At 40.3% G+C, this 12815-nt stretch overlaps 1 protein-coding gene across 4 annotated transcripts; it reads left to right on the top strand.

The window, feature by feature from the left end:
• The first annotated feature begins 142 nt into the window (after positions 1-142).
• Positions 143-7813, top strand: LOC132380107 (programmed cell death 1 ligand 1-like). 4 transcript variants are annotated; one of them, XM_059948688.1, is made up of 7 exons: positions 143-778; positions 1081-1166; positions 1251-1577; positions 2499-2783; positions 4206-4349; positions 5628-5662; positions 5743-7813. In XM_059948688.1, the coding sequence occupies exons 2-7, from the start codon at positions 1085-1087 to the stop codon at positions 5821-5823; spliced, it is 954 nt and encodes a 317-aa protein (XP_059804671.1). In that variant the 5' UTR covers positions 143-778; positions 1081-1084; the 3' UTR covers positions 5824-7813. The 4 variants fall into 4 exon arrangements, with proteins under 4 accessions (XP_059804671.1, XP_059804670.1, XP_059804669.1 ...); XM_059948687.1 differs by having other exon boundaries at positions 146-688; XM_059948686.1 differs by having other exon boundaries at positions 146-717.
• Positions 7814-12815: the final 5002 nt, after the last annotated feature.

Genomic DNA, 12815 nt, shown 5'->3' with positions numbered 1-12815 from the left:
GAATGAGCTTCCTGTAGATGTAGTAGAGGCCAGATCAGTTGTGTCATTTAAGGTAAAATTGGATAGGTATATGGACAGGAAAGGAGTGGAGGGTTATGGGCTGAGTGCGGGTAGGTGGGACTAGGTGAGATTAAGAGTTCGGCACGGACTAGGAGGGCCGAGATGGCCTGTTTCCGTGCTGTGATTGTTATATGGTTATATGTTATATGGTTATGTCAGTCCACAATATTAATATAAAAACTGAAAGATGGTCTTTAGACAATGTCCCTGGAACAAATGCCGGAGCGGTGTAATAAAGAGAAAGTCCAGCTGGGGACAGTATACTTCTTACAAGGATAGGGTTTGCTGAAATTATATTCCCGGGTATTTCCCGCATTAGTTTCTATTTTCACAGCATGCTATTGACCTTCATTTCGTAAGACACTTTTCCGAGTGAGCTGCTGGTGAAGAGGCCGCGGGTTACCTGCAAGTTTAACAGCCGTACAACTTTAAAAAGTTGCATGTCAGGCATAAATCTTCGGTACAGTAGTTATTTTTGGAATTGAAACTCGGTATCGCCACCACCGTCCTCGCCATTCAGATTGAAACAGAAAGCAAGAAAATTGAAAGTCCAGGAAACAGAAGTCCCCAGTCCGCCGAATCGATACGAATTTCGCAGGCTGTCGGGGGGACAGCGTGAGGCGCGTTGGTAAGCTCGGCTCCGCGGTCCCTCCACAGGTGATTGCAGACTCTTGCAGCTTTCTCAAGTGGATCGAAATGGCAAATCCGGTTGCCCGCTGTAGATTCCAACACTTGGTTGTTGCTTTAGCTCTACTGGTTTTCTGTGTTTGCATTAACACTTTGATCCAGGCAGCGAATGTCCGCAGTCGCGGAGAGTCTGCTAAACGTAGAGCAAACTAGAAACCCAGTGGGTTACTTATACGAGGTTTTCTGATTGATCAAACATATAGAGGAATCGATTGTAGTTGATGCAATTTACCTTTTTGTAACCTACTTGGACTTTACATTATATGAAATTCCTGGCAAACATCCGATTTCTGATCTTTAAACATTTATTGTATATTGTGTTTAAATCGGCAGGCAGATGAAGGGAATACTGGAAATGGATTTAAACCTACTGATATATTTTTACTTGGTGCTGTGTGCAAACGTTTACTCTGTAAAAGGTAAGTAGTAAATCGTTTTTCAGTCACTAGTTCATTCAACACTGACGACAGTAATGGAAGATGATGGGATGTATTGTTTTGCAGAGTTCGTGACTTTGAAGTGCGAGGAGACGGTGACGGGAATATTGAACGAGGACACGATATTGCCATGCAACCTGACAACGGCAAAGCCAAGTAAATCCATAACCATTGAATTGAGAAAAGATGAGGGAAATGATAGACTTGTTTTTCGGTTTAATGGACGTCATGATGCCATGAATGCTCCCAATCGAATTAAATTACTTTCTCCGGATCTACGAAATGTATCGCTGGTACTCCAAAAAACACAACTTTCAGATAATGGGAAATATCTTTACTATTTGGAAACAGATGTGGGATATAAGCAAGTTAACATCGTTTTAGTGGTTAAAGGTGAGTCACAGTGTATTTTCCCTGTTTTATTTTCATTTCAAAAACTGGTTAATTCTAAGTGATGTGAAATGCAGTTTTACTTCCCCAAAACACCTTTGTTTTGCTTTTATTATTACAAAAATAGACTTCATTTATGAAAAAAATGATAGAAAGTTACAGTAGGTAAATAAATACTGTATAAGAATTTTATCTGTAGAAACAAAGAATATCTTTGCATTCATATAACAGGTTTTAAATATCCTGAATATCCCAAATCATATCACTTTCACTGAAGCCAATCCCACCCTCTCCACTTATATTAGTAAACTCACCAGGTAACTGGTCAGGTGAAAGTATCCATTCATGGTGGATGACTGTACTACTGAGTAGATTACCTACTTTTGGTGTTGTTACATCAACATATGCTGGCAAGGCTCCCTTGGCATTAACGCTGAGAATTAACCAATATCTCTCCATCGTAGTGGCATACCCCACAGGCAGTGGTTGCCCTGTGTTGCACCAAAAGTGTCCTCAAGGAATCTGTACCCAGGGCTTTGAAGCTTAAAGCTGGTGTAAACATAGCAGAATCCATTCAAAGGAATGGAAAATGTCTCCTGCGATGGTTATATTTTCCTTAATTAGTTGTTTAGCATAGGTATGAAGTTCAGTTTTTCAATACAATAATATTTATACCTTGATGAATGTTCATGAAAGTGAAAGCCTCTGAGGCAGAGCTCAGGGTCTCACTGGTTGCTGTATCTATTCTGTGAGACCTGCTGACTACCTGTGCTGCGACAGCAATTGGGTTGCGTTCAGCCATGATTAAGTGTTAAGAGCTTTGATTTTCAGGGGCCTTACTGGAATACTATGGCAGGGGTGGCAGATTTTGGAATAATGAAAGATTGGCCAATATTATCAAATAATACAATGCTCTCTTTTTAGCCCCCTACAGTTTGCCAAAACTGGCCTTAGTTAATTTGACAGCAACGACCATGGTGGTCACTTGTGAAACAACTGGATATCCTTCCGCTCAGATTCATTGGACCGTCGATGGGAAAAACCTCACACTTAACTCAAAAACCAAAAGAAAAGAAACTGCTCAAGGACTGATCTCTATTACCAGCACACTTCCAATTATAACGTCAGAAACTGACCAGGAGCATAACTGCACTTGTGCTGTGTGGAATGAGGCAGAGCATAAATATGAAGCCAGGAACAGTATCACAAGTATGTTCATAATCTTCTTTTTCATGATTAGGAAAGTGATAGTTTAACTAATTGCTACAATATTTCTGGTTCTCAATGCTGCCAACTTGGTATATTTGGATTTCCAGAAGAACTTTGAGTGGGTGTAACAAAGCAAATTTTAGCATATGTCACAAGATGCAATATACTGGCCTAGTCTGAATGTTGGGATATCGACAAAAACTTACAAATATGCTGGAGATTTTCAGCCTGGGAGGCATGACAAGTGGGGAGCTGCAGTGATCAGTCTTAGCTAGAAAAAGTTGGAAGAACTTAATAGTTCAAGTAGAACCTGTAAGAAAAATGCCCGGTTGATATCTCAGGTTTAGCCCCTCCATCTGGACTGAAAGAGGAGAGATATAAAACATTACTGGGTGAAGAGAAGGGCTGGAACAAGAGCTAGCAGGTGATAGGTGAATTCAGGTCAGGCTGACTTAGAGGCAGATGTGGAATCAAAGGGGGAAGGTACAGAGAGCAGTTGGGAGTGGTGGGGGAAAGAAAAAATTGAATATATGAACATAAAAAATAGAAACATGATGATGTCACCTGGCCTGTCAGGCCTGCTCCACCATTAACTCATGATAAATTGAAAGCTGTTGGTGTTTAGAGCAATGTGCACAGCATTTGACACAAATCACTGAAATTTCATTTCCGTATGATGCAATAAGTAGGAAGCCAGATTATTTATTAGGTTTTAATTGCATGATGATTTGACTTCAAGAATGGGGCTATTTTGCTCCAATTATTGAGGGCCCTGGTGAGTCAACATTTGGAATACTATTTGCCTATGGGTTTGCAGTAGAGAGACTGGAGCAATGGGCAACAAGGTTAATTCCTAGAATAGGGGTTTTGACCTAAGCTCCCTTAAATTTAACAAAAATCAGTGTTGATCTCATTGGAAGGTACAAAATTATCACGGTTCTTCACATGTTATTGATATTCCCTGGTTGAAGTGTCTGGACACAGCATCAGTTTCAAAATTCAGGGTTGATCTTTCATGCCCCAGATGAGAAGAAGGAATTCATCAGAAATTAGTCAATCTACCCATGGCGACTGCAGAAGTTGAGTCACCAAATATTTCCATGATTGAGATAAATAGAAGTTTGGGTATTTAGAGATATGGGGAACATGTATGAAAATACAGCTGAAATAAAAGCCACAATCTCATTGAATGATACGGAAGTTGTTATATTTGGGTTGTTCCAATCTTTCTTACATTTGTTATGCTATAGAGGTTATATTTAGCTCTGGAGGGTGTTTGTTCTGGGATGGTTCTGGGAATCACAGTTTTGCTTGGAGATCAACATAACTGATTTTAAAAATTGTGGTGTGTATAGGGAAATGATATCAATGTTCTTTTAAAGATCAATGATGGAATTTATGGCTTTTTCTGTTTTTGTTTAGTTTCCAATGTGAATCCATCAATTAATCAACAAACTGAAGAAAAAAAGAGAAAAACCCTCACAGCAGTAGGTGTCGTTGTTGGAGGTCTTGCAGCTGGAATATTCCTCCTGGGTCTTTTGAAATTCTGGAAAAGGCGCCAACCAGGTACAATATTTCAGCCAACTTCTGAATTCTTGTAACTCAAAGTATTAATCACTCGTGTAAAATTATGCACAGATAACCAATGATTAATATAAAATATAATTTCATAATCTGTGAAAGACTGAAAACTTTAATGATTTTTATGATCTACAGCTGGCTGGTCAAGATTGTTAGCAGGGCTGTGTATGTATTTGTGCATTTGCCTTCCAAACACAAGCAGATTTGAAGTCCTGTCTGCAGTGGATCTTTACAGGGATAGGTAGATAAAGTACCAATATAAACCATGATAAATTATATAATCAATTAATCCAAATCCTGGCCTCAGAATGTGCAGATCTTTTCACCATATTCACACTTTCACCTAAAGACTCACCAGATGAGTCACCCTGGAATGCTCTGATTTACCTTCTGCAGGGTCTGATTCTGTTACCAAACTACCATCATGTACAGTGCACCAAGTATTGATGTAGTATTGGGTAAAGCAAATGGTGCTGGAGAGAGCATTCTATAAAAAAGAAAAGCTTTTAAAAACATAATTTATGTGTGACATTATGGGATAGTTAACTCAGTAAGTTAGGCGGCATATGTGGAAAAGAGTAAACAGTTGACATTTCAGGCTGAGACCATTCCTTAGGACTGTGAAGGAAGGTGGGGGAAGACACCAAAAAATAAATGTTGGTGGGTGGGGTGTTGAAAGAGGCTGGCGGGAAAGTGATAGGTGACGCCAGGTGGGTGGGAAAGGTCGTGGGCTGCAGAAGAAAGAATCTGATAGGGGAAAATGGACCATTGGAGAAAGTGAAGAAGGAGTGGAACCAGAACAGACAGGTAGAAAAAGTGAAAGATCAGAATGGGGAGTAGATAGAGATAAATCTTTATGCTTACAGTTACTGGCAGCAGGCAGACTTATTAAACTACGCTCAACTACCCATATTGTGAGGCTAGGATTTGAATTAATTTCACCTGGATTATTTATTACTGGAGACAATTAGACTGATCGATTGGTAACATAATTTCCAACTGAGAAGGAGTGACATATTATTTGTAGCCTGCTCCCAGTCTCAAAATTGTATCAATTTTGCATCCCATTACTGCTGGAAATACCTGAATATTACAGAAAATGTAAGAATTCATTATTACTGTCATTGTTACTACTCTTAGTATGCATGATTAGGAGTTTAAGAACAATAAGAAAATAATTTGGATTATTTTTACATCAAGAAATATTAATTTACTTCAAATTGCTGTAACATAAATAACAATAGTTTATTTTCTTTTTTTTAGTTCGACAGTCCAATGAAAAATCAGGAAATCAAATGGTAGGTTGGATTTCAAACATTGACTAATTTTTAGCCACACACATCATGATTTTCAAAATTTATTTGTTCTTCTTTAACAGCTTAAAAATTTGTTACTCAGGTTTGAAGACTGCCCTGCTAACTTGGAACTTATATCGAGGAACCATCAGTTTGTGTTATGATGTCTGATCTGTCTGAGGTTCTGTTGTGCAACTGTGAAACTTCAACATCCTTCACAAAGAACTATGGCATTCCTCTGTAATAACTTGAAAGCAAGAATTGTGCTTTTAATAATCTCAGTTCTTGGGTAAAATAAGAACGCAGTTTTAACTCGGGCACATTGTTGGACTCTTCACCATTGCTTTTATCTGAAGGTAATGGCTTCACATATTGATTATTAGTGCTTTGTTAAATCTCATCAGCGAGATCAGTCTTGAGTGTCAAGGCGCGACACTGCTTTACACCTGAAATACTAAGCAAGTCTGTGTACAAAACTACTATAAGGCAATGAAAAGAGAATAAGCTCTTAAGCTCAGTTGCACTTTAAAAGTTTGCTTCCTGTTGAATGAATCCATTAAGCCATTTTTCCGCTGAGCTGTTCTTCTCAGGAACTAAAACAGTGAAATGTGATATGTAGTCAGCTTCAGTCGAAAATAGAAGCAGAAGGAGCATTATGTAAGTAGAATACTACACATATTTGCCATTTGTAACGTATGAATGGAGAAGGAAAACTGATTTTAAACCTCCGCTGTCTGGTGGCCATACTGACTCATGGGAAAGTCTTCGCGAGTAAAACCCGAGGAAGAAATCCGGAGCCCGGGTCCCTTAGGCAGTTTGATGATGTTTGCAACTTCACTCTGGCAACCTCTGCGACGGCACTGGTGCCAAGTTGTATCGGCACTTGCCCTTCCCTTGGGTTACATCAGTGACATGGAGAGGGGGATCCCATTGCATGGGCAACAGCAGGTTCTTCAAATCTTCCCACCCAGGCTTGCATCCTGGAGAGGACACAGCCCACCAGAGGTGCAAACCCATGATCCCCTGGGATCGACGCCTGTCTATTATTATAACATATCAACTGTGTATGTTATAATTTTTTGTGATTTGTCTTTTGAGTCAAATGCAGTGAACACGTGCAATATTATAGATTATAATTTGGTCAGTCATCTTTTCTATGTTTTTAAGGATTAGAATATCTAAATTAACTTTGAAAATTTCTGCTTATTTTCTAAGTATTTCTACTTTAATTTCTTTTATGTACATAGCCCAGTGACATTGCTGATTTGATATTTTTACACATATTTTATACATTGTTCTTCTTTTTCTCCTAAAAGTACTTAGATACATTAACCATTTCTAATGTCTTACTATCGCTTATGTGAGCCATGCCAATGAATGTGAGCTGGCTGTAACAATGTAAGGTTTTAAAATCAAACCCTAACATTTGGTTACAGCAACTTTAAAATACATCAGTTCCCCTTTGATCCTCATAAAAAATACTATTCAGTTCAAGTGAGTAATTCAAACAAAGTGAAAATTGAGTGTCATTTGCTTTATTTTTATTGTCAGAAGAGGGAAAACCATAGAACATTACAGCACAGAAACAGGCCTTTTGGCCCTTGGCTGTGCCGAACGATTTTTCTGTCTAGTCCCACAGACCTGCACCTGGGCTATATCCCTCCAAACCCCTCTCATCCATATACCTGTCCAAGTTTTTCTTAAATGTTAAACGTGAGCCCGCATTCATCACTTCATCTGGCTGCACATTCCACACTCCCACCACTCTCTGCGTGAAGAAGCCCCCCCCCCCATGTTCCCTTTAAATTTTTCCCCCTTCACCATGACCTCTGGATTTTTTTCTCCCCTGGCCTCAGTGGAAAAAGCCTGCTTGCATTCACTATCTATACCCATCATAATTTCAAACACCTCTATCAAATCACCCCTCATTCTCCTACGCTCCAGGGAATAAAGTCCTAATCTATTCAACCTTTCTCTGTAACTCAGTTTCTCAAGTCCTGGCAACATCCTTGTAAACCTTCTCTGCACTCTTTCAACCTTATTAATATCCTTCCTGTAATTAGGTGACCAAAAGCTGTGGGATTTTTAAAAATTGTTTTGTGAAGTGATTAGCAATGTTACTGATCTAATTTTGGAAATAAATATAATCTTTGGCTTCTTATTCTCCATTGTGTGATTCCTTTGCCAACAGATTGAACCACATGATCTTCTGATTCCCAGCCCAAAGGCTGGGTTCATTGCACCACTGGTTTATTTGGCTGCACTGGTCTCTCACTCCACCTAGTGTGCAGGGCAAGATGAACTGCAGTCAATATGAGGAAATATCCCCTTGCTGAAATTAAAAGGAAGTGCTGAATTAAATTCACAAATGCTGTTAATTCATGGTTTAGAGTTATAAGTTCACCATTATAGACAGCACAAAACACACAACAGTGTCCTGGTGGTGAATATGGCTCCTTTTTCAAACTATTTCTTGGGAGTCAAAGATACAGACCAGTCTACGAGCAAAACACAAAAATTACCAGAGGATCTCCATAGGTCAGGCAGCATCAATGGAGGCGAATAAACAGTCAACATTCCAGACCGAGACTCTTCATCAGGACTGCAAAGTAAAGGGGGGGAGGTCAGAATAAGAAGGGGAGGAGGAGAAGGAGAAGGAGCATAAGGTGGCAGGTGATAGGTGAAGCCAGTTGAGGGGGACTAAAGTGTGAAGCTGGCAGGTGATAGGTAGCAAAAGTAAAGGGCTGAAAAAGAAGGAATTTCATAGGAGAGATCCAAGGGAGAAAGGGAAGAAGCAGGGGCACAAGAGAGGGGTGTTGAGCAAGGGATGAGAAAAGAAGGGGTAAGAGAGAGCCAGAATGGGAATAGAATAAGAGAGAAGGAGGAGGGGGAAGAAATTAGCAGAAGTTAGAGAAATGGTGTTCTCGTCATCAGGTTGGAGGCTACCTAGATGGAATATGAGGAGCTGCTCTTCCAACCTGACAGTGGCCTCATTGTCAAAGTAGAGGAGGCCATGGACTGATATGTTGGAATGGGAATAGGAAGTAGAATTTAGATATATGGCCAATGGGAAATCCCGCCTGTTGTGGTGGGTGGAGCAAGGGTATTCAATTAAACAGAGCACCAATCTACATCAGGTCTCATAGATGTAGAAGAGGCAGCACCAGGAACACCAGATACAGCAGGTGAATCCTGACAGATGATGAAGTGTTGTCTCACCTGGATGGACTGTTTGGGGCCTTGAATGTTGGTGACGGAGGAAGTGAAGGGGCAGGTGTAGCACTTCTGCCACTTGCAGGGATAAGTGCTTGGAGAAGGATGACTGGACAATGGAGTCACCCAGAGAGCAAAATCTGCACCCTACAGAAAACAGAGAATGGGGGCAGGTAGAGAAAGATATACTTAATGAAGATGGCAGATGTTAAAGAGAATGATGTTCTGGATGTGGAGACTCATGGGATTATAGGTAAGGATTAGGCAAGAGTGTATATCCAGGAAATAGAGGAGATACGGATAAGGGCAGCATCAATTGTAGAGGAAATGAAACCCCATTCTTTGAAAGAGGAGGACATCTCAGATGTTCTGGAATGGAAAGCCTTATCCTGAGAATAGAGGGAGCAGGGTTAAGGGAATTGAGAAAAGGGAATAGTATTTTTACAAGTGAAAGGTTGAAAACAGGGATACACAAGATAGCTGTGAGACTCGATAGGTTTATAAAATACATTAGCAGATAGTGTGCTTCCAGAGAGATTGAGAAAGGGGAGAGAGCTGTCAGCAATGCAACAAGTAAATTTAAGAGTGGAGTTGAAGTTGAGGATAAAGTTGATGAAATAGATGAAGCAGCTCCAAGTTGTCAATGTGGTGCAGAAAGTGTTGGGATGCAATACCAGTGTAGGCTTGGAGTATAGACTGTTCCAAGCAGCTGATGAAAAGGTAGGCATAGTTCCAGGTCCAGCATTGGGAAAGTGGTCTAATCATTATACCATCTGTGGGGTTAAACACACAGATTCCGCATATACAGCACATTCAGATTACCAACTTAGATTAATTATGTAGAAGGAAGATTAGAATTCCTCTCACATTTGAGCACAGGAAGGATGTGTGCTGTAAAAAGTGCAGAAGAAAGTCACCTTGATGTTGCTTGGAAAAGAGTGTTGCAGAGCAATGATGAGACTGGGTGGCGATTTAGAAAATTAACAGGGATAAAGTGTCAAGACTCTTTCTTTTCTCAAGGCAGGAGATTCTAGAACCAGAGGACACATTTTAGGTGAAATTTAAATGAGTTTGAAAGGGTAACCTTTCACACAGAGTGTGGTGATTATCCGGACTGATCTGCTGGAGGAAGTGGCAGAGGAATATACAATGTTTAAAAGGGCTTTAGAAGGGTATTTGGATTGTAAAGGCATTGAGGGTGAAGGGCCTAATGCAGGCAAGAAAGGATTAGCTTTGATGGGCACTACAGTCATGGTGGACAAAGTCCATTTTAGAGCTGTAAGGTTCTATGACTCTACAGTTCCGAACCAGAAACACACAATTGAAGTACTTTCTTTCAGCTATGTTGACTAACTAAAGCCCCATTTGCTCTCTCCAGGGGGTATGAAACTTCCAAGAAGGGAAGTGTGTATATGCCTGTAGGCCCATTAGTCTCCTGCCCTTCTCTCAAAGTTACTAAAGCAAATCAATGCTAACATCATAAGCACAGTTCTGCCAACTGGAGGCCAAAGAACCACAATGGCCTTCCCTTTGAAGGCCAGTTTTCTGATTGACAGGCTGATATCCTAATACCCTCATGAAACCTGGGACACACATTTATGCCACAGAAGCAAACAGAGAAAGGTGTTCATACGGTTATTAAGTCTGATTAGGACAAGTAACTGGATATGGGGTTCAAAGTTAGAGCTATATTTAACAACAGTGCACTTAGGCCAATGGATATGAGCTTCTGTAAAGACTATGTGTGTCTATGTAAAGAGATTTGTCATTAGAATGGTTTATATAGTATTTGAGGTCAAATCTTACAAAGTAATTATTTAAAATTCAAACAATTATTGAATGGTTTGATGAAAATAAGGTGGCAAAGTAAATTTTTGCTTTAAGTCAGAATAAGATTTAATATCATTGGTTTGTGGCAGCAGTACATTACAATGTATAATAATAAAAACTATAAATCACAATAAGGAATATGTATTATAAAATTATAGTGTTAAAAGAGAGCAAACAAATTAAAAATATAGTGAGGGCAGAGAGAAAGAACTTGTTCTTGAAACATTTAGTATGTGCCTTTAGGGCTTGAGTACCTGCTCCTTGACAAAAAGGCATGTTTGGGTCATGGGGCTCTTTTCGAGGTAAAGGCTTCTGAAGATGCCCTCGATGCTGGGGAGGCTAGTACCCATGATGGAGCTGGCTGAGCTTGCAACCTTCTGTCACTTTTTCTGATCCTGAGTAGTGGCCACTTCATACCAGACACTGAAGCAACAAGTTAGAATGCTCTCCTCGGTGTATCTGTAAAAAGAATTGCAAGTCTTGGGTGACATACCAAGCTCCCCCAAACTCCAAAAACTGGTACTTTTTCAACAATAGGAATGAGCCTGTGGTATTCACAGGGAATTATCCAATACTTTCAACATATCAAACTACTGAAATTCAGGAAACAAACCAGATTTTTAAGACAATGGATCTCAGTTCCATTCTGGATCCATTGTCTTAAAAAATCTGTTATTTTTCATGAATTACAAAAAAGTTTCTGTGCTACCTCAGGGCAGCTCCCAAGAGTGCAATAAGTGTGATGTAGATGGATGAGGGTCGCAAGTGATATGGTAACCTGCCGTCCTTTCAATTTCCCTTCCAAATCACATTCTATCTTGAATTGAAAATGCATCGCTATGCTTTCCTCATTGCTGGATATAAATACACAATTTCTCACTCAGCAGCTTTATGACAACAGTTTTACTGCATGGTCTTGGCAATTCGGAAACAATAGCTCAGCAGCAGCTCTTCATGAACAATCAGAAGCAAGAATAAACTCAGCCTTGCTTTGATCCTATCAATGCATTTTCAATCATGTTGTGCTTTTGAAAGAACAACAGCTGAGTGAACTTGTAAGTTGAAACATGAGTAAATATTGCCCTGAAATTTAAGGTTGACAAAGCAAGCAAGAACTTGCCTTACTTTCAGTCACTTTGTGGAAACTTTCAGAAATGGAAACATCTTCAAAACATGCTTGCCTGCTCTTAACAAAACAATGATAGTTTGCATGCTTCATACAATATTCTGGAACACGCCCCCCCAACCAAATAATTGAATAATAACCAATTCTGCCAGCAGCAAGGGAAGTTCTGAGTGCAGTTTCGCATAAGTCACCACATCAAATAATTAAAGCGATTTCACTTGCCAACTCTGTTCAAAGACAAATACATGAAATGGCTGAGAAAGTGGAAGACATATTAGGTGTTATGAATGTACCACAGCTCTGAGGGGCCGAAGGGGCGGGAGCAGCCCCCTCCTTCCGCAGAATCGCAAGATCACTATTAATTCGGGTCTCGGACCCAGGAAACGAGAGACAATGCAACGGTTTTGACCATTGTTCTTAGAGACACCTGTGTGAATTGCATGTCCCTGCTACGTGACAGCTACTATGGATATGGACACCCTTGGGCAATGTGGGGGTGGGGATTGCGTCACCCTACTTTGATGGACATCTACAACTCTGCAAGTCAAGATAAAAGGGGACTGCAGGAGCCGGTACCCCAGCGACGCACCAGGACTCCATCGCTCAGCACTCACGTGCTAGCTGGAAGCCATTCAAAGCCATGTGCGTTCCGTCTCTCCTTTGCCTGGGGAGCGGGTGGCTGATAAAACTGAAAAGGACTTTGAACTAACAACGGGGAACCAACGCTCCCCTGATTCAACGGAGTTGCTTCATAAAGACCCGGGTAAGTTTTTTCCTTTTCTCACCAATCTCTCTAAAACATGTGAAACCCAGCGATTCCCCAAAAGGCTGAAGCCTGCAGACTTCTGAGTGACTTTTATATTTCCAACGGACAATATATTATCCCCTAGACAACAGTCGAGATTATTTCTTAATGATGATTATTGCTATACCCACGCTTCAGATTGAGTTTTGCCGACGTATATGATCTGAATGTTTGTATTAACC

Source organism: Hypanus sabinus, chromosome 23 (genome assembly GCF_030144855.1).
Source record: "Hypanus sabinus isolate sHypSab1 chromosome 23, sHypSab1.hap1, whole genome shotgun sequence".
NCBI lineage: Eukaryota > Metazoa > Chordata > Chondrichthyes > Myliobatiformes > Dasyatidae > Hypanus > Hypanus sabinus.
The sequence above is the reverse complement of the archived record's forward strand: the minus strand, read 5'-3'. Positions and strand labels throughout refer to the sequence as shown.

Bases quoted from the DNA above. Each gene is read 5' to 3' on its own strand.
- LOC132380107 (XM_059948688.1), top strand. From the start codon at position 1,085: ATGAAGGGAATACTGGAAATGGATTTAAACCTACTGATATATTTTTAC. The intron at 1,578-2,498 runs GTGAGTCACAGT...CTCTCTTTTTAG, and splicing joins CATCGTTTTAGTGGTTAAAG to CCCCCTACAGTTTGCCAAAA. The intron at 5,663-5,742 runs GTAGGTTGGATT...CTTCTTTAACAG, and splicing joins AAAAATCAGGAAATCAAATG to CTTAAAAATTTGTTACTCAG.